The sequence below is a fragment of the Pyrus communis genome, chromosome 6 (assembly GCF_963583255.1).
Source record: "Pyrus communis chromosome 6, drPyrComm1.1, whole genome shotgun sequence".
Lineage (NCBI taxonomy): Eukaryota > Viridiplantae > Streptophyta > Magnoliopsida > Rosales > Rosaceae > Pyrus > Pyrus communis.
Genome location: NC_084808.1, coordinates 29,872,541 through 29,898,886, shown reverse-complemented (window position 1 = coordinate 29,898,886; position 26,346 = coordinate 29,872,541). Strand labels below are relative to the sequence as shown.

Sequence of the window (26,346 nt, the reverse complement as noted above, 5' to 3'; positions counted from 1 at the left end):
TTTTGTTCCGTCTCTTTTTCTTTTCATTTGCTCTCTCTCCATCTCTTCGTCTGTCTCTCCGTTTCGATTTTGATTCCGTCGTCTAGAAAGGCATTTTGGATTTTTTTGGCTGTTTTCCAGAAACCAATCGCGCCGTTTTAGGTGTGTTGCTTCATCCGCATCTTATTTTCTGTTTGGTTAGCAAGAAATTTTTTTTTAATTGATTAGTGTAAAATTCAAGTCTTGCCGTTTTGTGCTGAGCGTTTTCTTAGTTTTTTTCGTACTTTGTGTGTGGATGTTTGATCTGATTTCGTTTTTTGTTGCAAGAAACATTGGTCTTTGAATTTTAAGGTTTTATTGTACAAGCTTGCAAGCCCTTTCTGGGTGAGGTATATAATTTATATTTTTGTTCTTAAATCTTTTTCCAACAGAATTTTTAATTTTTTTTTGGTCCTGTTTCGTTTTTGGTGGGATGATTAATTATTGGGGTTTCCTTTGTCTGTTTGGGTTTTTAGTATGGGTTGTGATTTGGTTGTTTTTTATTTCCAGGGAGAAGTGTTCATGGTTTATGAGTTTGGATTTTTAGTGTGGGTGTATGATTTGGTTGTTTTTTATTTCAGGAAACGTTGCCGTTCGAATTTTATGGTTTTTGTATAGAAGTTTGCAGGCCCCTTCTGATTAAGGTATATAATTTATGTTCCTCCTCTTATATCTTTTGTTGAACAAAATTTAAAATTTTTTTGGGTCGTGTTTAGTTTGCGGATCTATTTTCTGTAAAAAAAAAATTGGTGATAATTAATTTTGAGGTTGTGTTGTATATGGATTTTTAGTGTGGGTATATGATTTGGTTTTTTTATTTTCAGGAAGCAGTGGCCATCGTTTTTGCCGCTTTTGTATGTACGATTCCAGATGCGTGAGGTATAGAATCTTCAAATTGCTCACCTTAAGTAGACAACGGCGTGCATATGTAGTTTATCATTGAATAATCAACCTCTCATCACTAAATTATCGTTTAAGTTTGTTTTTAATTTAGTTCACAAATGAATCAACCAAGTTATCATGCCATATTGATACGAAATTATAAAGCAATGTCGACCATATTTTGTTTGTTTGTTTTTTTTATGTTTTCATTCTTTTGAGATCTATTATTCATATATATCATAGATGATGAACAATAAAAGAAATTAAATGCCGCTTTGGATGATAAGTTGATGTTGATGACAAGTACTATTGATGATACCCACCATTTTTCATCTGTTCTAATGCTGCAGGTATGCATATTATGTAACAAGTTCTCTATCAGTTTGTTAATATCCATAACCAATACAGGTTTTCAAACACTTACACAGGTTTGTATTTCAATGAAAAAATTCTAGGAAAAACAAAAGGAGGTTGAGCCCATCTACATAGGGAGTCGAAAGAAAAATTAAACTCAAAACTAGAGAATGAGAATGCGTCTGATGAAAAATAGGAAATGAACACATATAAGGTAATGTCACAAGGTGAGATTTCAGTATGAAATTTTCATTGTCATACTGATTAATGCTTTTAAACCAATTGGTATAGATTCTATTTGTAGTTTCTTTTGCTTGATCAATTTACATTACTTTTTTGAACCAAATGCAAGTTCCAATATTGCGATAACAGAATAAATTAATTGAAATTGAAGCTTTTTCTGATTGAGAAATCTCTTTTTGTTTAAATAGTGTTACAAGTTTTGTCTTTATTATTTTGCCAATAGGTGGACTTAAAAAGGATCAAGTATGTAGGGGAATGGTAGGATCAACATATCAAAGGTAGAGATTGACTCTTTCTCTCATGTTAAACTTATACTGTGATGTTTATTATTATTAAATTTTGAAAAAATAATTGCTTATCTTAACCTTATCACAATACTAAATAACAGGGAGAGAGATGAAAAATAGAGAGGAATCTATTTGATTGTATGTTTACTTTGGAGATTTTGGATAACAGTCATGAATTATAGTCTTAGTGCATCTCTATTTTTTTTCTTCACGTTTTTGCATACTGTTTATAGCTAAATGATTTTTATTTGGGTCTTCCAAATTTTTAACTATTACTCTGAATCTCTGATGAAGTTTTATTAATTTTTTATTCATTGGTTTCAAGTATGGTCGTTGACTATGTGAATTTTAAGTTTTGCACAATTAAAGAGACTAGATGGTAATGTTTCATTTCTCTCTTTCTCCCTTCTTATTTTCTCAGCCACGAGTCTTAATAAGATACGACTGACTAAGAATTTGTTAATCATTTTAACACGTATGACATAAGATATTTACTTTTTATGATACATTTCTAATTTTTGCAAATTACTTACTTGATTTACTATTGTTATATGGTTGGCAGAATTTTATGTTAAGTGTGTCACTATATTGTTGTAATAGTTAAATTGGATGTAATATGAAGTGTTGACATAAAACTAGGCACAACTAATTATCTTTCACTTCTTGAGATACAATCATTATTTGATTTAGCCTATAACTAATAAATCTTTAATTATAATTGGTTTTTTTTAGTTTACTTGGATCAGAACTGATAACCGTATAAAAAGGCAGTAAAAATTAAAGTCTGCCTGTTCTGATGACAACTGATAAATATACAGGTCTGCACGTATACTGGTTGATGAAAAGGTGAGCAATCATTACTTAATGATCTTAAGTAATAAACACTTGGTATTGCTCATTGAAAATTTGTTAATTGTTTCAATGCATATGATCTAACGATTTTGCTTTCTGTAATAAACACTATCTAGGATCTTTATTTTTTGGGTCAAAAACACTGTTTGGGATCTTTTTGTCATCTTTAGACATTGCTTGATTTTGTATTGTCAAATGATATATATTTTCATAATCATTGTGTAATCATTGTGTCTGTATATTATATGGATTTATTTTTTATAATATTCAGTGTTCTATTCTTTGTATTAGATCTTTTTATACTTAAAACAACTTTCTTAAAGTGTTAATTAAAATGGTTAATTGATAGTTAGTGTTTGCCTATGAATGTTATTGCGTAGTATTTACTATGCACATGCATATTCATGTTATGCTATATGTAATGTTCACTGTTATTCACTTATTCACATGATATTTAACAATATTTTTTTCTTGCATTTTTTCCCATGCTGAATTGTCAAGCGACAATTCAATATAAATAAATGAATTTTGTTTCTTCACTGTTAATCTACTGATGCTAGGGATAATTTAAGCTTCTACATTCTTAACATTTTTCATATTTGACTTGCAGGATTAGTGTCAATGTACACCTTTCCGCAACTATTTGTTGTCTTTTTCCCTCACTCTGTATAATTTTAGTCAAATTGAACTACTTTTTAAAACTTGAGATTTAACTGAAGTGCCAAGAACTTAGTTAAATGAAAGTTTACTTTGGTTTGATGACATTTACATGATTATTAGGTCCACAATCATTGGATGCATTATCTTTTGTATGTTTTAATCATAATTTGTCATAAAATTTTCAATCTCGCAGCAACGCGCGGGTCACACTTTCTAGTATATACTAAACGCCTAACTTTCTATTTAATTCCCTTTGTGTCCTTTTCACTGTTTCTTCGCCAGTGTTGTTCCAATTTTGCCCTTCAGTTGTTCTTTAAGTCTTACTTTTTTTGTCAATTACACAGTAAATTATATTACATATATACTAAACGCCTAACTTTCTATTTAATTCCCTTTGTGTCCTTTTCACTGTTTCTTCGCCAGTGTTGTTCCAATTTTGCCCTTCAGTTGTTCTTTAAGTCTTACTTTTTTTGTCAATTACACAGTAAAATGACAGTTTTGACCCTGGATTGCCGATAGAAGTCTCTCGACTCCCTCAGAAACGAAATCCAAAAAGGAAAAACTATGCTCTGCAACACGATTGACGATTTCGATTCCGCTTTGTGGATGCCTCTGGAACACTCCAGTCCTGCGTCCGTTCATCATATCGCTGGACCTTCCACTTCCAGTGCATCTTCATGGTTTTTCCATCCGTTCCCTCTCTCTCTTTCTCAAATTTCTGCTTCCGCCGTTCTCAAACTCGCCTCTCTCACTCTCAAGCGTTCAGTCTCTCTCGCTCTTAAACGTTGCCGATCCGTCGAAACCCATATTCCTTTCCTCAAAATCCAAGGTACGGACTTCATGCAGCACTAAGTTTTTGGGATTTTTTTTTATATTTTAGTTTTGGATTCGTAATTTTTTGCTCGGTAGATGAGAAAATGTGATTCCGTGTTTTAGTTTTGGTGTTTTTGTGATTTTGGGTTCGTAGGTTTTTCAAATTTTGGACGTTTGTTTGTAGGTTGCAAAACCCTCTGTTCTCAAGGTAAGTAATTTAAAATTCTGGTGTTATTCTATTGAAAGTTTATATTTATAGTTTAGTTTAGTTTTTTTATAATCAGAGTTGAGTTGGTATTTTGTTTGTGTTTGATTATATTGAAATCGGAGTTTCAGAGGACTTCTGTTTGGGTTTGATATTTTCCCACGATGTATAAAATGAGGGAGGGCAAAGCATTTGACGCACCAGATTATATTAGCTGTTTTTGTTATTTCATGCTACGTATTGTAATTGGGAGATTAATCTGTTAATTTGTGTTTATATAGAAATTGGAAGAAGCAAAGAACATGTATGCTTTTAGCACCACCACCTACACTGGATTCCAATGAACTATATCTGAAGAAGCATCTGAAAAATTCAAAGGTATGCATAGTAGTCAGTTGCATTTGTGTTTTGCAGCTCATGGAATGCTTTTTGCAAGCTTAGATTCAGCTCATGAAAGTTCTTATTGTTGTGGTTGCAGCTTATGGAATGATTTTAAAAAAATCAGGCCATAATCAGTTTGTACAGGAGTACCAGGAAATCAGGAATTAGGATTAATCTCCCTGTTAACATGTGGCCAGTAACATGTCCAGGGCAAGCTTTGAATGCACTTGATGACTTGCCGAAGAATGTTACACGGACTTTGAATCAGGGCTCAATTCCCATGAGCATGCATTTTCATCCTTCACAGCATACTCTACTTCTTGGGTTGTATTTTTTAAGTAGCTCCTTATATTTATTTGTATACCTTCGGCTCTACAGTTTTTCCCTAGATGCTTGCTGCTCATAATTGACTGTTGATTGTTCTCTGTATATGCTTCAGTTGGTACCAATATGGGGGACATAGGGCTGTGGGAAGTTGGATCTAGGAAGATCCTCTGCATGGTAGTTAATAGATACTTTCCTATTTGAAAGTTCTTATTGTTGTGGTTGCTGTGTATTTACTTAGATTAATTATAAATTAGAGGTGGATAAAAATTCGAAATTTTATTGATGCATGTTTTCTTCTTTCTTCCCAGCTATCAATTTGTTGTCTGAGGAGAATAGCTGAATAGATCAGATAGTACATGAAGAAAATCATTTTGGTAACGAAGAAGAAAGAAGAGTGAAGTAATGAGATATGAAGAGAACTTTGCCGCTAAGATTAAAATAGAGATTGTAGTGAGCAAAGTCTAGGTATGAAGAGTCTGAGTTACATAACTGTTAATGGCTTTGTACCTTTCTAATTTTGTAAACCGTTAATACTATCTTAAATTTTAAATTATGAATCCTTATAATTGAAATGTCAATGATTTGAAGCTCATGACTGAATTATTACAGTTCTGTAAGATTTATTGATTACTTTTTTTCGAACTGTCTTTCGCAGCGGAATCACCACCACCAACAGTTATGGCTGCGCAGTTTGTCGTCGTCCAGTATTCCTCCAAAATTCCACTCTCTCTTTGCTCTCTCCTACTCAGTGCGTCTCTATTCTTCCAGGTCCACCAATATCTATATCCCAAATGACTCTTTATATGTATCTATTTGTTAGAGAAGGCTTTTGCCTTTTGGGTTCAATTTTATCTGCTGTCTGCATTGGATTTGATGTCTTCTTGGTCCCTATTTTTTTTATCCAGCAATCGAGCTTGCATTATCACTTGAGAAATTAGCAAATGAAAGCTGCTTCACTTGCACACTATAAAACATTCATTGTTATTGTATAATGTCTTTTTAATATAAGATGATTAGGCTTAGGTGAGTATATTTTGTACCATCGATTGGTTTGTGTTGTGAATTAACAGTCTTACTATACTATGTTCATCCTTGAATTTACGACTAACAGGTTGCTGAGAAGAACAAAGATGTGCAATTAATAGATTTTGTTGAAATCGAGTTTTTGGCTGAGCAGGTCAGTCTTGATCTTTTCCCTTATTTTTCATCAGTTGGAAAGGTTCTACAGGGACGCTTGCATGATTTTTTATGTTCTGCTTTTACCTTTTTAGGTGGAAGCCTATCAGGAGAATATCTGAATATTTTGCTCAACTAAGGACACTTCACAAAGGGCACGGTAGGAACCCGTAATTCAATTTCATTGTCATCTTTATCATACGTTTAGTGTTCATCTTTTGAATATAACATTACTTATCTGATTTCATTTTCTGTTCCTTACTTGAGTTTCTCAAAACCTAATGCAAACAACTAATATGGCTAAAATTAGTCCCTCATGTGTTTTCCTCATCTGAATTGGGGTTTTTAAAGTTTATCAAGAAATTTGATTTGGGATTCTGAATTTTTTTTACAACTCAGAAATTTGTGGAGTTATTCTTAGGTTTTATCAAGAAGTTTGATCTAGGTTTCATATATTTTGTGACTCACATTGTTTTTTAGCATTTTTTTCTGTGCAATGAAAGATTTCTGCTTTCTTTTGATTTATGGGCCTGCATCAAGCTTCTGCCTTTCTATAATGATGAAATACTGATGGAAATGAGTTTCTTGCCAAGGCTCACAAGGCACTGAAATGCCCCTGCAAAGCTGACTTACAAAGTGGGCCCTATGGACTTCAGTTTTCAGAGGCTTTTCTCTGTTATCTTAAAAGCACGGTGGAAGAAAAGGGATCAGGCTGTGTCCATCCATTTGTAGTTTTGCAGAATTGTATTAAAGTTAATCCTTCTAAAGACAATTTAGAAGAAGATGCGATTAACAAAGATGACGACTACAAAATCCTCCCCCCAACATGGTCAAGAGAATCTCAAAGATTAACAAAGATGACGACTACACCACTTTTTCTCTTTTCCTTATAACAAACAATGACCATTGAGTTTTTTTCCTTTTTTTTCTTTTTGAAAAATAAAGTTGGCCTGTCAGTGAAAAAAAAAAAGATTCGGATTGTTAGTCATTTATATGTTTTCTTTTAACCACTAAGAACAACAACAAAAAAGTGATCTTTATTGTTTTGTGAGTATGAAATGGTATCTTTAGATTTTCATGAAGTTGTGTTTTGCTTCCATGACTCAGAGGGTGGATATGGCGGCGGACAAGGACAGGCAAGTAAATTGGTCTCACTATCTGCCGTTTTGGCTTAGCCAGTGTCCATATATCTTTGTTTAACTCGGTTAATGTTAGTTGTGATAGCTTGACTAGGCTTATACAACATTACTTATCTACTCTATTAGATAGTGCTTTGCATTCTTTTCCTTACAATTGATAGCGTGTTCTTTGATTTACAATGACAGCGCGTTCTTTGATTTCCCAAATGCCACATCTTGCAACAACTTATGCTGCAGTTAATCCACTTATAACTCCTTGGTGGTGAGGCGAACTCTACAAATTTTTGCAGCAAATGAAACTTCCAAGCAGCGGCTTCAGGTTAGATATCACATTCATTTGTGTGGTTCTATAGTTTGAGGACATATATGTACAAGGATCATATCATTACCTTTGATATACTTTTACCATGAATTACTTCTTGAATACATGATGGTGGAGAAATTGATGTCCGGCCTTGCTACATTGCAGTTTCTGGTAGTCTTTCTCTGTTCTGTTAGTTTCTGTTAGCCTCTCTGTCTATCACACTTAAATGGTGGAGAAATGTACTTATGTTATTAATCTATTTTGAGGAAAATTGACGACACAATCATTTTATCTATTTTGATGGGCCCATTTTGATAAAAATAGGATTGCGGAAGCTAAGAAAGCTACTGATGCACATATGCTATCGCTAATTTTTTGTGTTTGATTTGTGATTTTGAAAATAGTGGTTATTTCTAAGTGCGTGATACTGTTTGGTTTAAGGCTTCTAAATCTAAGGTAGCTGCTAAGAATGGCCCAACTGCTACTACAAAGAAGAAAGAAGTCTCAGCTGAAAGCTTAGATGAGAGTAGCGATGATTCGGAAGATGATGATGTGAGTTTTAGGTTTTCCAACCTGGTGCCATAATTTTTTTTTCCGTTGGGGTTGTTGCATGGGACATTCACCTGAAGATTGAGTCACTCATATCTATATATTTGGGATACATTGTGTTGTGTATTTATTCTTTGTTAGATTGAGAAAGATACCTTTTGGTCGATAGTGATCCTCAACTTTTGTGTCCACAGGAAACCCCTGCAAAGGTTACTGCGCAAAAAGCCTGCTCAGTTGTAAAGAAACGCTCATCAGTGGCTGTTAAGAAGGCAGACACTAGCAGCTTTGGATCTAAAAAGAGTTCTAAATCTGAAGATGAGGTGTGTGCTCATGCTTAAATATTTGTATCATTTGAAGGATGTTCCTTTGATGATTGTTGAATCGTAATCTTTCTGAGCATGGTTAGGAAGTTATGAAAAAAGTAGAAAGGATGTTCCCTTGATGATTGTTCATAGAAGAATTCTGGTGATAGTTCATAGGAAGTGAAGGTTTATGTTTTTTTTTAAAGTCCAGTTGGAATGTGTTGCAATAATATGAGTCTTTGTGAGATCAAATGAATAACACCTGCCTCTTTGCCTCTTTCTACATATTTTATACAGTTTCAAAACCTGCAGCACCGCGCGGGCAAGCTTGCTAGTTTTATCTATAGATACAGATGATACACGAGCAATATGAAAATCCGTACCATAACACAATAAAAACAGCCGAAGGTGCAAATTTGAGTAAACTACAGACCCTCTTTCTTTTGTCAAGAAACTATAAGCATTTAATTACCAAAATTACAACTGCATGGCAAAGTCCAAATTAGGAAAATGGAGTTTTAACGAAAAGTTCGCAGTACTGTTCATTTTAACAAAAAATCATATTTTTACACTAAAAAGTCAAATATGGTACTATTCACCTTACCCTTTGTTTTGTTTTTATCATTAAAACTCAAAGTTTTCAAGCTATTTTTATGAGTTTTCAATTACGAATATTTGAATGTAGCTGTGCCTAGTAATGTGGGTGGGTAAAAATAAGATGACGATTATGAATAGGCTACTCCATGAATCGAAACTTGAAATGTAACCATAAAGAATAGAAAGTGAAAGTTCGAAGGTATTCAACCCATTATTGGAAGTTTATTTAACACAAAGGACCCTCAAACTTGGTTGACGCATTGCTGGGAAGGGATATATCCACCGTCGAAGCTTTAGCGTTCGGCTTCACCAGTATTGCATGGCCTTTTTATGGTCTTTCACAGATCGAATACCTTCGAACCGTAGAGATTACAGGCATTATGGACGGTAGAGATTACAGTCAACTCCACGAAGTTGGACTGCGGGTCGATGATGTGTGCCCAAGCAACTTGTACATCACCACCTCATATTACTCCATCTCCATATATATATATATATATATATATATATATATATATATATATATATATATCAGTAATTTCTCAGTAAATAAATCCAATTAGTGTCATATTTAAAAGTGAAGTTTAAACAAAACTTTGACAAAATTTGAACTCATGCTGTACTGCAACCAAAAAATTTCCACATGATCATATAACAACTGAGAATACGTCTATAAGGCGCGCCTTTGAGGTACTAACAAGCCCTCCCTCCTCCTTCACAACTTTACTTTTCCGTGCCAAACAAAATGGATGTGGTGCATGTGAATCAAGGAGAGCCCCGGCCAGAATCATCTGAATCTGAACCATCAACCATCTTTTCTAACGAATCTATGTCCCCTGCTTCAGAAAGTGTATGTATCCGTAATTTATCTGCATCTTCACTGGGAACAAGAGAATATAAGAAGGAAAAACATTAGTCATGAGCGCTGAAAACAGAAATCTTAAAAGTTTTGTTCGGATCACAATGGCATGGACATTTCGGTTTCCCTCATTCTTTTACAAGAATTCAAAGAGCTGAATATTAGGGATAGAGGCATACTCTGTAACACCAAATATTTCTTTGACAATTAAGGAGCTGTCCCTCGAACAGAACTCTGGAAGCTGCAAAAATTTCCCATGAAGATTATTAACATACTATACTCCAAAAACCCTGATTTTCCATGAAAATAACTAACCTACCAAACTAAAGGTGGAGAATTTCCAAAATAACCAAGATGTATCATCATAAAATGCCTCAGATTTCCCATAAAACATTTATGCTCTTCTACAAATCTGGAGTTATACTGATGCAACAAATTTAGTGTATAAATTTCCAGGACAAACACTAACTCACATCATGCTTCAGCAAAAATTCAGAATCCTTGAGGCAATGATACTGAAATGACCCATTTCTGTGCACACAATTCATAGTTTTAATTCAACCAGTGGAGTGGTGTCACATGTTTCAGCCATAACCCTCACGCTTCTGACAAACATGTTTAAGCACTCCAAGGAGCAGTTGAGGACACAAATTTTTTTTTTTTGACAGCCCTCTCATCACAATATGCCCATCAAGCAGCCAAAACATGAAAAGGGGAATAGGTGGGGAATAAATATCCTTTGAATACAAAAGTTTCTCCAAGGTAGGAAAACTGGTAAGGCCCTATTTGGAAACTTAAACAAATATTTGCAATAATTTTTTTTTCTTATCAAAAGGTAGTTTTCCACCATGTCTGACTGGACGAAACCATAACTGGAAGAATACCACAATCTTTCTTTCATGTGACTCTATACGAGTAAGATTTCTAGTGACAATACAGAAAAGAGAAAAGGCGGGTGAGAAAAACTGTAACATACAAAAAGTATGTCAAAGTTACCATTTTGAATGTTCAGTCCCTTACCTCTGACAGATAGAAAACCTTTCCAAACAGGGCTTGAACAGCTAATTTTCTCTTGAAACCTCTTTCAGTGTAGCCTGAAACATCCATTACAACTGGGCCTGGAAACCGAAAACACGTTGTCAGCAACTGATAGCAAAGTTTTGGAAGGAAATTTTCCAACTTTTCATAGTATGGTTTTGTTAAAAGGTTAAACAGCCAATTAATTTAATGTAATTTGAAAACACATGGATGAAAGAAACAGTACTACGCTAACAAGATGGACAACAACAACATCAATAGAGTTGTATTAGTTGAAAGAGCGTTATTGGACCGCACTAAAAGCATCCATCTTTGGTATCTCATAGGTAGGAGGAAGTGATCTACTTTCACAATGTGTCCTCGTCAGATTATATATGTTCCCATTGAAAAGGCAACGATATGTAATTAGACCAAACGGGTTATGAAAGCAGTTGTTTGATGAGCCAGCTTGCCTTTATCTCGTACAATTCTTCTTGAAATTTCATTCAGAATTTCAGCAACTTGAGAGTCATCGAACTTGGAAGCTTTTCTGAGCTGAATTAAGTTGGAAACCACATCTGGGTTGAATGGTTTTTCATTCAAAGTATACCGAATGTACTTTCGCAAAATTTCCTCCATGCCAAAACCAGTCTGGAAATTAATTAGCAGTGTGTTGTCAAACTCAAAATGGCAAAGTGTACCACAAATGAAATTTATAAAAGGACACGGTACTCATTCAGTGGATAAAAAATTTATCAATGTCAGAAGAGATATACAGCTGAACTCGAAACTCGAAAGTGCTCCTCCAGAAAAACCATGAATCAAATTGAACGAATAAATAATTTTGAAGAATAAGACAACAAATGCACTTGCTTGGTTCAGCAGTTAACAAAAGTGTAATCACGAGATGGCAAATTATGACACTGCCTCTGAATTGCATATGTATTAGTTGTAGAAATGTCACCTTCTGCACAAGTTGGTTCAAGACATCGGGTTTGACTTCTGCACCATTCTGAAACAATTCGTCTATTGATTTACATAGCATAGCATTTTTATTCACCTGTTTTGTTTGTCACAAGACAATTAATCAATCAATCAATCAATTAGAAAATCATTCATAAATCCCAATAAATAGTTGACAGGAAAATAAGGAGAAGATCAATCAATTAGAAAATCATTCATAAACCCCAATAATTAGTTGACAGGAAAATAAGGAGAAGATGAAGAAGAAGACAATTGACCAGCTTCTTGCGTTTATGTCGAGGGGAAGAAAACTTTTTGACGGTCTTGACAAGGGCAATGACGAAAGTGAGACCGGCATAGGCGAGAGGGAGAGCCAGAATCCAAGGGAGAGAGCTGGTGCCCACTCTGGGTCCAGGAATCGCCTGTGTGACGGCGCCCGTGAACTCTACCACGTCCAAGGCCTTCTCCTGAATCCACGGTAGATCCTCTTCCACCTCTTCCACTGCTTCTTCTGCTTCCTCTTCTTCCGCTGGTGCTGCTTTACTGGTTTTGTTTCCACTGGAATTCGAATTCGAATGCGAATTACTCTTCACCGCCGCCGCCGATACAACGGCGGAAAAGGGTCTCCTTGCTCTGAGTGTCGGACTGAGAGGTCTGAAACGACGACAATTAGAAGAAGAAGGAGAAGGAAATACGAATAAGGGACTGTTGGCGGCGAGGCCGCGAGGAAGCCGTTGCAGTTGCAGTTGGGAAGAAAAGCAAGTCGCAGAAGCAAAAGCCATGAGAAAGTCCCTTCACCTCAATTCGCTTGTCGCACGGAGACAGGCTTAAATCTACCCTGCAACCTTATTCTTTCGAAAATCGTCTCTCTTCCCGTGGTAGTAGTGGTTAAAGTGATTTTTCAATCCTTTATGTTCTACAAAGTGATTTTTTTTATACAAAACTTTAATATTTCAATTTGCAAATTGCAATAGGGAGAAAGGTTTTAAATCTAGGTAAATTGTAGGAATCATCTCTTAACTTTAACTCAATTGGAGCAATGATTTATAATTTTAACCTAATTGGAGTAATGAGCATTCAACTAAAAATTCCGTACCATTAATCCCACAATTCACTAAAACGTACAGCTATAATTTTTTTCGTCAGCTCTATTAGAATTTCTTTCAAAATGAGTCACGTGCCATAACGTGAGGCTAAATCAATGGGCAAATATGGAAAATCAAATAAGAAAAATTGTACAATGATCTCTCAATTTAATCCAATTGGAGAAATTGTTACTCAACTTTAACTCAATTGGAGCAATGGTCCTCAACTTTAATCCAATTGTAGCAATTGTCATTCCAACATAACTCATTTTGACAAAATTTTGACAAAGTTGACAAAAAGAACCATAGCTACACATTTTAATGAGTTGAGAGATCAATGGTAATGAATTTTTAGTTGATGGACTATTGTTTTAATTTAATTAAAATTGAGGCACCATTATTACAATTTACTCTTTAAATCTAGAACACTGGCTGAGGAGTGCACAATTCATCACTTGTAATTGATTTTTTATTTTAGTTTTGGAATGAAAAATCACAACCCAATAAAAAGTTGAACAGAATACTACGTAAATAATTTCAAGAGCTTGGTCGAGTGAAAACCGAGTAAAGAATTGGAACTTTCTTATCAAATTTTTTAAACTAAATTTGCAAACTAAATAATGTGGTTATAGATGATTGGATTATTAATTAAATGTCGATTAACATGCTTGTTTCTTATTGGTGACACATCATTTAGTTTGCAATTTGGTTTAAAAATTTTGATCTCCCTAACATTACTCTTTATAGATTCATTTTTTGGTGATATGATAAACAATACCAGACTACACTCTCATAGTTCAAATAAAATAAATAAAAGGAGGGGACATCTAAGGATTTCAAGGAATGAAATTTGATGCTTTTTTTTTTTTTCAAAGGATAGAAAAATAAATAAATTTGATGCATTAAGTATATCAACATTTGGTAATAGTTATTATAAACTTAAAAAAGTAGCTAATTCTATAAAGTATAAATTTTGATTTTTTTTTTCAAATTTCTCAAAGAAAATAGATTAGAGGGATTAGAAATGCATCACATGAGCATTGCAAAAGGCATGTGAGACAAATTGCAAATGACTACTTGGAAGGAAACATTTACAAGTTCTCTTATATACCTCTATAATGCTCATGTGATGTATTTTCTAATTCCTTCTATATAACTTTTTGTAATTCATTTATTCTTTATTTTGCCTAAATGTTGAAATCTAAAAGTTCCATCACCCAAACTAGGGTTGGGCATTTAAAAAAAAAAAACTGAGTGAACTGCTCGAACAACACTGGCAATTTGGTTTGGTTTGGTTTGGTTTTTTTTGTTTTTTTTTTTTTTTTGTTTTTTAGTTTTCGGTTATTAAACCGAACCGCACCGACTTTAATTGGTTCTCAAAATTCTTAGGGTGCGGTTAATCGAACCGACCCGCATATATTTTGTTTTATTTTTTAACCATAATTAATAAGTGTTCGTTATTTACGAGTTACCGTCTTTCCACCACATGAAAACAAAACCTAATTAGTTTAAGAGTCAATTTGGAGAAGAATAGGGGGACCATTTGGAGAACGCAGCAGATGCTGCTTTAGTGCTCACCTTGAGCTCCTTCATTTATGTTTTTCTTTGAGCAATCACTCATATTGGTGCTACGTTTTATAGCTTTTGGAGAGAATTTTGTTATGTATTTTTATCTTCACACAAACCTGAACTGACCCAAACCAACCCACCACTGTCGATTAACCGACTTGATTGGTTTTAGCCCCAACTTGGTCGATTTCGGTTTGCAATTTTGGCCCAACCGACTAGGTCAGTTTGGTTTCTATTTTGGCCCAAAACCGACCCAACCCAACCCGTGCCCATCCCTAACCCAAACATATACCCAAGAAATTTATTAAATTCATATATAGGAAAACCTTTGCATCTATATCAAGTGAAAGACATAACCACCATGGAAACTTTGAATCCCAACTAAATGTAAAATATTTAAAGGTCTTCCGTATTATGCCAAAAAATTGAGCTCGACTCTAATTCGGTAAGAATCAAACTCCTACAATGTAATGAAAATTTGAATTCTATAGGAATCATTCTAGTTCTTGATTTTATCATTGGAGGTGGATAGGGAACATGATTGTTGTTGTTGTTGTTTTTTTTTTTTTTTTTTTTTTAATCCGCTCTAAATTTTGTTAGAAGTTCATTTAGACAGTCAATTGGAGATGCTCTTAGAATATTGTATCAGTTCTCTTCAAATATACTAAATTCTTTAGATTGAATATATGTGGATTTTGTATAAATTTCTTTAAAATTCTATTTGAGTACATTCGAATTTTTGTGGACTTCTATAAAATACCTCTTAATTGAATATATGCACATTTTTCATACACACAACTAAAACCTCTCAAAATTTCGATTAAATGCACAAAACTCTTCAATTATGGTCAATAAAATCAATTCAAGTCAATACCACTTACTAAGCTAATCTAAATTACTTATTAACAAAACTCTTTTTATCAACAAAAAGAGAATGAGAAGACAATTTGGTCTTCTATCACAAAATAAAAATTGTGGATAGTAGTATAATTTCGCACAAACCAAATTTTTTTTTTTTAATCTTTTGATATCAGCGACTTACTTTTGAATTTTTTGGGCTAAACATCTACGCCTTTTAGAGATTTGATTAAAAAATTTATTTTATAATTATATGTATTAGAATTAATTATTTCATGTACCTCCATAAAATCTCATGCCAAAAAAAAAAAAAAAAAAAACACACGCATGATGACAAATTTCCTATAATCTAGCCATTTGATTACCCTCCCTCCCTTTAGAGATAATTGTATAAAAAAATATGGTTAGATTCAATTTATTTTCACAATAGTCCCTATAATATAGCGATGATTATCTATGATTTATAATATTATTTTTTCTCAACAGTTTTAAAATATTTTTAAATCTCACGAAATTAAACGTAACTAATAAGTTTTTCTTTTAGTATATTAAGAGAAAATAGGACTGAAAACAACATAAAGGTACCAATAAACAATGTGTACGAATTCGAAGGTACCTAAATGAAAAATAATGTACCAATATCAACAATACGTTGTCAAACGTACCAAAATTGCAAATAAATGTACCAATCAACGATTTTTACAAATTTAAATGTACCCACTGATAATAGGCTTTTTATTCAAAATGGTCAATGAGATTTGCATAACTCCTTGTTTTGGTCCTTGAGATTTGAAATCGATATAATTGGTCATTTAGTTTGTTCACCATCAATCATTTTAGTCATTCCATGAAAAATATCCATCAAATAAGGATAAGATGACAAAAATATCCTCATTTTTTGTCCAATCATTTTGGCCTATTGTTTATCAAAATTGAGAGTAGTTTTATCATTTTAATCTTTATTTAACATAACTATTCACGGAAAGACCAAAATGATTGACAATGGACAATCTCAGGAATCACTTATATTGATTTCAAATCTTAAGGACCAAATTGAGAAGTTATGCAAATCTCATGAACCATTTTGATTATAGCCTATATGCATAATGTATTGTACGTAATAACAGTTCATCAACAGTTATATGTTAAAAAAAATCAAAGAAAAATAGTTTCACAAAAAAATTGAAAAAATTACGCATAACTTGTTATGTTTGATCACAACTATTTGAAAAAAAAAAATTCAATAAAATTTGTAGGCAAAGCGCTTTAAACAATTCTTAAAAAAACACAAATGTTTAATCCAGATGATATGTCAAATCCCGGCCCGGACCCCCACCATATTCCCGGCTAGACTCCATTGTAGCACGATATTGTCTGCTTTGGACCCCGACCACGCCCTCACGGTTCTATTTCTGGGAACTCACATAAGAACTTCCTAATGAGTCACCCATCCTGGGAATGCTCTCGCGCGAACTCGCTTAACTTTGAAGTTCCGATGGAACCCGAAGCCAGTAAGCTCCTAAAAAGCCTCGTGTTAGGTAGAGATGAGAATATACATATAAAGCTTAAAGGATCCACTCCCTGAACCATGTGGGATATAACATGATATAGAAAATTTGTAGCAGATTTTAATTTCCTCTTTTTTTCTTCAAACCTCACCCGCATGTCATTATAGTATCTCTAATTTTAAAAATAAATAAACCCCATGTTGGAACCAAATTTGCATATTTTCTCTCCCCCTTTCTCTTTCTCATATTTCTCTTCTAATTCTCTATTTTCAAATAATTTTTTTCTTTTTTAAAATTTATATATTTACACACATGTAGTGTGTTGAAAAGAGACTAAGCAATCTTTGCACTAACGTTACATTTGGACCTTTCGCTTGATCAAATATCACATGTCATTTTGACTTCAATTACTAATATTTTTAAACGGAATTAACCAATTTATACTCAAAACCCCCAATTCAAATCCCTCTGTATTTTTTTCTCATTCTATTTTATCCAAATTTCTTTAGCCGAATTATATGTGTGGAAGTGGAACAATGTTTAACCATCTTTCCAATAAAACAAACTCAAATTGTTTGGGCATCTTCAATGAAAGGCCAAGTTTAAACAAAGTCAATGGTCACTGTTTCTTATAAGAAAAGTGAAAAAAAAAGAGAGGTGAAAGAGGTTTCCCTAAAGCTTGGACTTTGGACTTTGAGATTCTCTGGACCATGTCGGGGGGTAGATTTTGTAGTCGTCATCTTTCTTAATTTTATCTTCTTCTAAATTGTCTTGAGAAAAGGCATCAGGATTAGCTTTAATACAATTCTGCAGAACTACAAATGGATGCACACAGTCTGATCCCTGTAAGTATAAAAAGGACAAACAATAAAACCTCATGTTAACTACAAGCATATTTACGCTGACCAGAAACAGACCAGCCACCTAATGATAGTGAGCTTTATGAATTTCCAACTTAGTGTTACATAACAAAAACTTTATTCTTACAATCTATTTATACCATTTTTTCTAATAGAGATGCGACACATGTGTTGATGAGCCCTACCTCTATTAGAGAGATGATATAAATAATGGTACAAATAAATGATAAGCGTAGCACTACGCTACATCCGCTAGGCTAGGTTACGGTTACCACTTACCAGTACGTAGAAACAGATCAACATGGTAACTGACCAAGTAAGTAGCATCCATTTTACAATCATAATAGAATTGGTAAAGATCAATTTTCAAGAATTTTTCATTTAAAAAGGGAACAAATGAGAGAACGAAAATTGAAAAATGCGTTTTGCTCAAAATTTTCACCAGGTCTCTCCAGTCTCTTTGGTGACTAGATGGACGTATTTTCCATTTATGGGTTACTAAAAATCCAGGTCCACAGCCAGATGCATATCCTATCACTAGTACCCAACCCAATTTTAAGGCACAGGGGTCAGAGTTGAGATTACCTTTTCTTCCACTGTGCTCTTAAGATAACAGAGAAAGGCCTCTGAAAACTGAAGTCCGCAGGGCCCACTTCGTAAGTCAGCTATGCAGGGGCATTCCAGTGCCTTGTGAGCCTTGGCATCAAGAGACTGCAAAGTGCACAGTTGGACTCGTTGGATGGCCAATCATTCGTAAGCGAAAAGCAAATACTAAACGTATGCCCTTTTGAAAAAAAATGTGCAATAAAAGATACACCCCACCCAGCATATCCCTTTTAAGAGAAACAAGTTTGGGGTCTTTGAAACCAACCTCATTTCCGTCATTGCCATATGCTGCAGCTTCTGTAAATGCACAACATGGCAGGAAGGAATGTCAAGTATTATATACTTTGTTAAGTAGTAGATGATGAATAGAAACAAAGTTCCAGAAACTAAGGCCCCAGTATTACTATTAATGTATGATGTAGCTCAAGACACCCGTCCCAACCAATAACATGGCGGTCTGTATTATTAGTATACAGGAGAGTGTTGTGGAGCAAATTAAAGAAAAATTTGTCTAGAGTCTAGAAACACTTGTGGAGCGTCGTCTGAAATCAGTTGCTAGGGCGGGGGTCTTTGTCCTGAGATCCCGAAACCGACCTGAAAACTCCCGAATCGACTACCCAAAAAAACCAAAAGTCCCCAAAAAATTTAATAACCGAAACCGAAAAAAACCCCCAAAATTCGGTACGGGGATCGGTTACTCGCTAATTAAACATGCAAAAATTAATTTATCTTCGATGAAAGACAGATCCACATCTTTTTGTTTTGATCACTAATTAATCATGCAAAGGGCTAATAATAATAATAAGAAGAAGAATGTGGTTTTAGTGGTGGCAATTGGCAAAGTAAACAATTTACAATCAACGTATTATTGTAGCCAAATTTACTAGTCTAGTGTGTATATAATTTAATTTATAGGTATATACTCAAGGATAGGACTTAATAATTCTGCAGCAAATACATATTCAGATTATTCCAATAATAAATCAATTCCAACAAGTTCAGGGAAGAAATTCACAAACACCCAAACAACGCCTTAAATAAATCACGAATACCCCATAAGAAACGAGAAACGGTGGTGCTGTGTAAGTATAATGAATCATACCCTAAATTAATACACAAATTATATAGATAGGGCAGCGGAAAGGAGAGACTGTAGCGAAAGAAAGAAAGGTACCCACCGGCAATAGGAGAGTCTGTGGAAACGGAAGGAGAGGAAGAGGATGGGGAGGAGACACCAGAACCAGAGTGGCGATCCGCTGTTGCTGCCTCGCTTTGAACTTGACCCATCTAATCTAATCTGTCTCCGCCCGCCCCTTCCTCCCGAGTCAGTCTCTACGCTCCCCAGTTGTTACATATCATTAAGATTGGAAAACTCAGTCAAATCCCCCCAGTCGGTCAAATAGTCAATAGTCAACAAATTAGAATATGTTGGAGGAGCTGATATACGGCCAAACCCATTACTTCCCAAACCCAAGACCCAATAGTATATGTACTCGTCCCTTATTTTGTTTATGGAGCATTGGGCCTGGTCCTGGGCCCATCATCAGCTTCAGCCCCAATTTTAAATAAGGCGAGCAGCAAGGCGCCTTGGCGGTGCGGTGTTCGTGGAATCTCCCGCAATCTAATTTCTCAATCTTGGCAGTGTTGATTACAATTCAAGAAAAGGAAAAGGAAAAGGGATGGTTGTTCATTTGTGAAATTACTGGAAAAAGGAAAGAGAATGAGGAAAGAGAATGAGGAAATCAAATGGGTGGGAGAGCAGACGACGCGGCATTGGCATTTGGCAATTTATAGTATAGCCTAGGCCTAGGGGAGGGAATGTGTGATGTGTTAGTCTAGGTAGGGTTAGGGTTAGGGTTATGGTTACGGTAGAATTTATGGAGAACGTGAAGTTGGGAATGCTGGACGGTTTCCTGACGAGAAACCATCAAAAATCCCTGAAATCCCTTTTCAGCCGCAACAAATCTCCCAATGCGAATGACAATGGAGACGAAGACCAAGACTCCCCTTCCTCTGCTGCTCTCAATTCTCCAAAATCCATTCCTCAGCTCTCTCCTTTCGCTAATTCCGTCGTCTCTCGCTGTTCCAAGTCTGTCTTCCTACCTCTCCCAGTCTCCCTCCCTTTTTTTTTTCTTTATTGATATGAATATGCTGCTCTGTTATTTATTTATTTTTTTTTTTCTTTTTACTTGGGTCGCTCGAGAAGCTTCCTCCGTTCCATTCCCTTTACAAGCATGTCCATTGTACAAAAACGAGCACTGCATTTGATTTGGGCTTCATTTGTTTTGCCAATTCCACCCTATAATGCGACTACACCCATCATTTTATATCACATTTTTTTTTATACATGTTATTCTTTGATTTGATTTTAGCATGCTGGTGCTGGTGTTCGGATATTACAAATCATATATCTGAATGAATCCCTCCGGTCCTTTGGTTTTTAGTCCATAACTATTAACTGGATGACGCAAAAAGAAAGATAAAATACACTTCTTTTTACTATTTCTGCCTCTATTATTACTCTCCTCATCATTGTTATCATCATCATCAAACGCAAAAACATTACATCCATGAAATCCATAGATTTCATTGTGATAGTAAGCATCTACTGCTATGTATTATTGGTTTATAGTCTAACCATGATTCATTAAAATACATCTATACCATCTGTATCCTAGTAATCTTGATGCTAAATGCATCTCACCTGCTGCTGCAGGATTCTTCAAGTCCCTACTGAAGAACTACAGCATCATTTTGACACACAGCTACCCGAGAGTGTTAAGGAACTTTTGACTTATGCCAGGAATTTTTTGGAATTTTGCTCATACCAAGCACTCCATATACTAAGCAGTCGTCCAGATTATTTGAATGACAAGGTGTTCCGCCACTTGACATTTGATATGATGCTTGCGTGGGAGTCGCCTAGTGTTGAGACTAAATCCCAAGACAAAGTGAGGCAGCCTCATTGTTATTTTAGATCACTAAGGGTTTCTTTTCCCACCTATAATTAGTCAGAAACTCAAGTGTAGCTCTTAAATTTTATCTTCGTTTCTGTGAACGATCTTCAACTGCAGGAAACTACTTGCAGTAACCAGGAAGTAGAAGACGAAGATGGCTGGTCAATTTTTTATTCTAGTTCTACGAATATGGCCGTGCAGGTTCTTTTTTCGTCAGTTTCCTCGTTTCTTTGTCTGCAATGAGCACATTATTCCCATCTAACCGAGTTTTGTGCATAGAATGGGCTAGTTTCAACTTTCATCTTATTCATTCTGTGTAGTTACTACTTTCAAAAACTAACTTGTGTTTTTCCTTCAGGTTGATGACAAGAAAACTGTTGGGCCAGAGGCCTTTGCACGAATAGCTCCTGTTTGTGCTGCTGTTGCAGATATAATAACAGTCCACAATCTTTATGATGCCCTCACAAGTTCTTCAGGCCATCGACTTCATTTCCTTGTATATGACAAATACATACGAAGCCTCGACAAGTATTTTTTTTGTCCTTTTAGTTATCATTGTGGAACTGTTACTCAAAGTACATGAGAATTTAATCCTAGGTGCTTGTCCTATCATTGAATGTTCAAGTTAAATTTGGAGCATGCATAGCCCATACGTGTTAAGCCATAGTTCCAAACATACTTTTATGAAAGAAAAATGCTATACAAGTAAACGGTTTATAAATTATGTTTGCACAAACTGATGCATATCGTATGTGCAACAATCGGGGTCTGGCCATGCATGCAGTTCACCTTGTGTGATGAGATGAAATTGGTGTATACCTCGTTAGTAAGAAATGCATTATCCATTTCTCCTCTATGATTTCTTTTTAATTAAAAGACGAAATTTTTTTTCAAATTTGGCAACTGCACAGTAAAATGGACAAGAATTCCCCCATGATAGAAGAGAAAATATCCTATTTCTCGTCTATGGTAATTCTAGCTTTGGTTAGATTTTAAGGTTAGTAGAAGGCACACACATGCACATGCACATGTGCACTCATCAGTTCCAGTGGCTATGGCATGTGGATTTTCTACTTTCTATCAAATATAACTAAAAAAGTGTTTGCCTTGTTATTTTTTCTCGTCGTTTAACCTTATTGATGTCAAATTTTTATCTATTAATTAATGGCTCTTTTGCAGGGTTATTAAGGCTTCCAAAAATACATTGGCCTCGTCCAGTGAAAACCTTCAGCTTACAGAGGGAGAAATTGTCCTTGATGTTGATGGTACAGTTCCCACTCAACCAGTGCTGCAACATATTGGCATGTCTCTGTGGCCTGGTAAGTGATTGTATTCGGGAAGGTGGATCTTGCGTTAAGTAAATTAGTTTTTAAAACCATAAACTTTAGAGCTAATACAATTTGGAGACATGAGTAAACCTTGGGAATGGTCTACTTCTTATATTATAAAACAAGAACCCCTCATGGCCTCCCTATAAATATTATTGGAGGGAGGATTTTCTCGAGTGATTTTGCTACAACCCCTCATGGCCAAGTGACAGCTTAATTTTTTTTCATCTTTATCTTTCTAAGTTTTTGGAAATCCTATAATAACCAGCTCTGCATCGTACTAATGAGGACACCTTCCCCAATTTTGAACTTATAATATTTTAAACAGTTGCTTTATGTTCTTTTCCTGAAAACTTTGCTAAACAGGTTTGACTAATTCGGGTCATGGTCTCAATTATAGCAGGCTCCGTTTTATGTATTAAAATTTTGTATTATATAAAACTGGAAAGTGTTGCTCATCCAATCTTTGTTTATCTAGGACGGTTGACACTTACCAATTCTGCACTGTACTTTGAATCATTGGGAGTTGGTTTGTATGAAAAAGCTGTTAGGTACGATCTGGCAACGGATATGAAGCAGGTCATAAAACCTGAATTGACTGGACCATTGGGTGCTCGGCTTTTCGACAAAGCCATTATGTACAAGTCAACATCTGTGTATGTGATATATCTCATATAGCCTATATGGAACTTGTATGATCGTGAGCTGACTCAATTTTTTTATTTGATTCTTTTATTCTTTATTTGCAGAGCAGAGCCAGTTTATTTGGAGTTTCCTGAGTTCAAAGGCAATTCTCGCCGGGATTATTGGTTGGATATTTGTCTTGAGATCTTGCGTGCACACAGGTTCATTCGGAAAAATAATCTTAAAGAGACTAAGAAATCAGAAGTACTGGCAAGAGCTATTCTAGGCATCATCCGATATCGTGCAGTTAGAGAAGTCTTCCATTTCTTTTCATCCCATTATAAAACCTTGCTTGCTTTTAACCTTGCTGAAAGTCTTCCAGGTGGGGACTTGATTTTGAAAACTTTGTCAAGTCGCTTGCTGCTTTTGAATTCCGGTGCTGCCCAACATGATCTTTCTGGGAGTCCACATGCAAAATGGCAGCCAAAACTTTCTCCAGTTTCACTTATAGCACTTACTCAACTTGGATTTATGTTACAAAAAGATGTACATCTTGATGGAGAAGCAATAATAGTTGGAGATGTTTGTGTTGGTGAGATTAATCCCTTGGAAATGGCAGTGAAACAGTCAGTACTGGACACAGGGAGGGCTGAAGCTGCACAGGCAACTGTGGAACAAGTGAAGGTGGATGGAATTGATACAAATGTTGCAATAATGAAGGTTAATATTCAATTTCACTTGTTAAATTGGGGTTTCCATGCCAATATAACTTTTACCATTCTTACAAATTAGTAATAGTAAACAAAAGTGGATAAACATCTGAAAACTCCTTTGAAGAATGAATCTATTTGTAGTGCTTTTAGTTAGTGACATAGATTGCATTTGTTTTGTTCTTCATTGCTGAGGAAAAAGAAGGCAGTTTCTCCCTTCCCTAGCTGCTGAATATGATCTTCAATAGGCGACAAGTGCATTGTCACTCCTGCTCAACCAAATATAGAAAAATTCGTTGAACCAGTGCAATAATTCCAGAAACATGTATTGATGTGAGAACAAGTTACTGTGATTAAATTTTATTGAATCTTTTTGTTACACTTGGGTGTTTTGTTTCTGCTTTAATGGAACCCCATATTAGTAATAGAGACAGAAGTACTTAAAACAGATTGTACGCAGCCATTAAGTTTTTTTAGTTCCACCCTGTACCTTTTATACCTTTGGAAGTGCATCCCTTCACGACTTTTACTCTGGAGGTATAATGTTTGTACTGCTTATGTAAAGATTATTTTGTACTTGTAGGAACTTTTGTTTCCAGTGATTGAATTAGCTAGCCGTGTTCAAGTTTTGGCATCATGGGACTACCCTTATAAAACAACAGCGTTTCTGATGTTGAGCAGCTACTTTATATTAAGGTAACTTGTCTGTGACTGGAGATTTCTGGGCCTGGTTCCAAGAGTATGATTTATTTATTTATTGCCCCTTACGGGGAAAAATTACCTCTCTTTTCGCAGTACAAATGGAGAGCTGGCTGTTAAACCTGGGCTGCCAGAGCATGGGGCCTCTTTGTTTTGAGTTTGAGCCCCACATGAACTTTACAGTCTGGGTTTAACCGACTCTGTCAAGTTAGTGCTGGAACTAGATAGGAGTTGGGTTCCCCTATTAGTTCCTTAAGAACAATTCTACTTTATAAAGAGGAGTTTATTGCATGGTCCCCTCAATTGGTACTGCAAATAGACAGGGGTTGGGATTTCCCCTATTAATTGTTGCTTGTGTTGACCTAACTATCCCTCAATTCCCATTTCTTCTTTAGCTTTAGCATGGATGGCCAGAAGTAATGTAATGTTAATTTTGTTGTACAGGGGTTGGATCAGATATATATTGCCATCAATTTTCGTATTCGTTGCAGTTGTTATGCTCCAGGGCAGGCACTTTAACAAAGGGAAACCTTTAGAACCATTCAGAATAACACCTCCCCATAACCGAAATCCAGTAGAGCAGCTGCTGACATTGCAAGAAGCGATCACTCAAGTTGAAGCATTACTTCGATCTGGGAATATTATTCTCTTGAAGATAAGAGCTCTCATGTTTGCGGTTCTTCCACAGGTATACTTTTGAAGCCATGCTAATTTATTCTTAAGCTCTCATAGGGCGGGCTGGCTTGTTTGTATTTCCAACATGTTCGTGTAACATTAGAATTCAAATTTCTATTAGGAACTGGTTCTCTCTCCCGTCGATGCATTACATATCATAACTGGTATATCTGCAGGCAACGGACAGGATCGTTTTACTGCTGGTTTTCATGGCAGCAGTGTTTGCATTTGTGCCATTGAAATATATAACTCTGCTAGTATTTCTGGAGGCTTTTACAAGGGAAATGCCATATAGAAAGGAAAGCAGTGACAGGTGGGTGAGGCGAATTAGGGAATGGTGGATCAGAATACCAGCAGCTCCGGTTCAACTCATTAAACCCGACGATCGCAAGAAGAAGAAATCACTTGACGATCGCAAGAAAAAGAAATCATAAAACTTTGCCAACGGTACAAACAATGCTATCAGTATTAGGTTGTAAATGGCCAAATGTGGTTCTATTTCCAGTTCAGTTCGTAACCTTGTTTATTCTTGTACACAATATCCAGTTAAACTTTTCATAGATGGATAGGGTTCTGCAAATAATGTTGTGATAATAAGTACATTAGAGGGAGAAATGGGGTGCGCACACTATTTTTTCTGTTACATTGAAAAAAATCAAATATGACATTCTATTCCTATCTCATTAACCCACATTCAACTATGTAAAATTGTAACAAGAACCAAAAACTACGAAAATAACCATGCTGGTTCAGGTTCATGAGGGTAGTACTAGTACCTATACCCACATTAGCTCCACCTTCATCGACTTTTGCTTGCATGGAATAGGTATCCGCTAGACAATAACTCTACCAACGAGCCCAGGTTTCAAATTTGGCCACTACATTTTAAGTTTCGCCCGTTTTTTAAATTTTAGGCAAACTTAAAATGGCAAACTGAAA

The 26,346-nt window shown here is 35.3% G+C and overlaps 3 protein-coding genes and 3 long non-coding RNA genes across 7 annotated transcripts; 4 read left to right on the top strand and 2 right to left on the bottom strand.

Annotated features, from left to right (window-relative positions):
- Positions 1 to 837: 837 nt before the first annotated feature.
- Positions 838 to 1,952, top strand: LOC137736587 (uncharacterized). 2 transcript variants are annotated; one of them, XR_011068779.1, is made up of 4 exons: positions 838 to 897; positions 1,144 to 1,250; positions 1,356 to 1,468; positions 1,721 to 1,952. It is a non-coding gene; the product is annotated as an uncharacterized lncRNA (long non-coding RNA). The 2 variants fall into 2 exon arrangements; XR_011068778.1 differs by having other exon boundaries at positions 1,356 to 1,481.
- A 1,880-nt stretch (positions 1,953 to 3,832) lies between these two features.
- Positions 3,833 to 4,888, top strand: LOC137736526 (uncharacterized). Its single transcript, XR_011068759.1, has 3 exons — positions 3,833 to 4,125; positions 4,596 to 4,692; positions 4,793 to 4,888. It is a non-coding gene; the product is annotated as an uncharacterized lncRNA (long non-coding RNA).
- A 66-nt stretch (positions 4,889 to 4,954) lies between these two features.
- Positions 4,955 to 7,476, top strand: LOC137738243 (uncharacterized). The gene is made up of 6 exons (XR_011068876.1): positions 4,955 to 5,196; positions 5,331 to 5,487; positions 5,678 to 5,790; positions 6,134 to 6,199; positions 6,294 to 6,358; positions 6,792 to 7,476. It is a non-coding gene; the product is annotated as an uncharacterized lncRNA (long non-coding RNA).
- Positions 7,477 to 9,627: 2,151 nt separating this feature from the next.
- LOC137737692 (uncharacterized) lies at positions 9,628 to 12,812 on the bottom strand. The gene is made up of 6 exons (XM_068477237.1): positions 12,207 to 12,812; positions 11,930 to 12,025; positions 11,439 to 11,616; positions 10,969 to 11,066; positions 10,128 to 10,189; positions 9,628 to 9,969 (listed from the first exon to the last, which is right to left on the bottom strand). Exons 1-6 carry the CDS (start codon positions 12,708 to 12,710, stop codon positions 9,855 to 9,857), a joined length of 1,053 nt encoding a protein of 350 aa, XP_068333338.1. The 5' UTR covers positions 12,711 to 12,812; the 3' UTR covers positions 9,628 to 9,854.
- A 4,671-nt stretch (positions 12,813 to 17,483) lies between these two features.
- LOC137737478 (mitochondrial intermembrane space import and assembly protein 40 homolog) lies at positions 17,484 to 19,757 on the bottom strand. Its single transcript, XM_068476970.1, has 4 exons — positions 19,593 to 19,757; positions 18,680 to 18,711; positions 18,394 to 18,519; positions 17,484 to 17,791 (listed from the first exon to the last, which is right to left on the bottom strand). Exons 1-4 carry the CDS (start codon positions 19,699 to 19,701, stop codon positions 17,621 to 17,623), a joined length of 438 nt encoding a protein of 145 aa, XP_068333071.1. The 5' UTR covers positions 19,702 to 19,757; the 3' UTR covers positions 17,484 to 17,620.
- Positions 19,758 to 20,026: 269 nt separating this feature from the next.
- On the top strand, positions 20,027 to 25,841 carry LOC137737199 (uncharacterized). The gene is made up of 10 exons (XM_068476607.1): positions 20,027 to 20,503; positions 21,131 to 21,365; positions 21,489 to 21,572; positions 21,730 to 21,899; positions 22,551 to 22,690; positions 23,178 to 23,355; positions 23,449 to 24,043; positions 24,617 to 24,729; positions 25,177 to 25,420; positions 25,584 to 25,841. Exons 1-10 carry the CDS (start codon positions 20,274 to 20,276, stop codon positions 25,839 to 25,841), a joined length of 2,247 nt encoding a protein of 748 aa, XP_068332708.1. The 5' UTR covers positions 20,027 to 20,273.
- Positions 25,842 to 26,346: the final 505 nt, after the last annotated feature.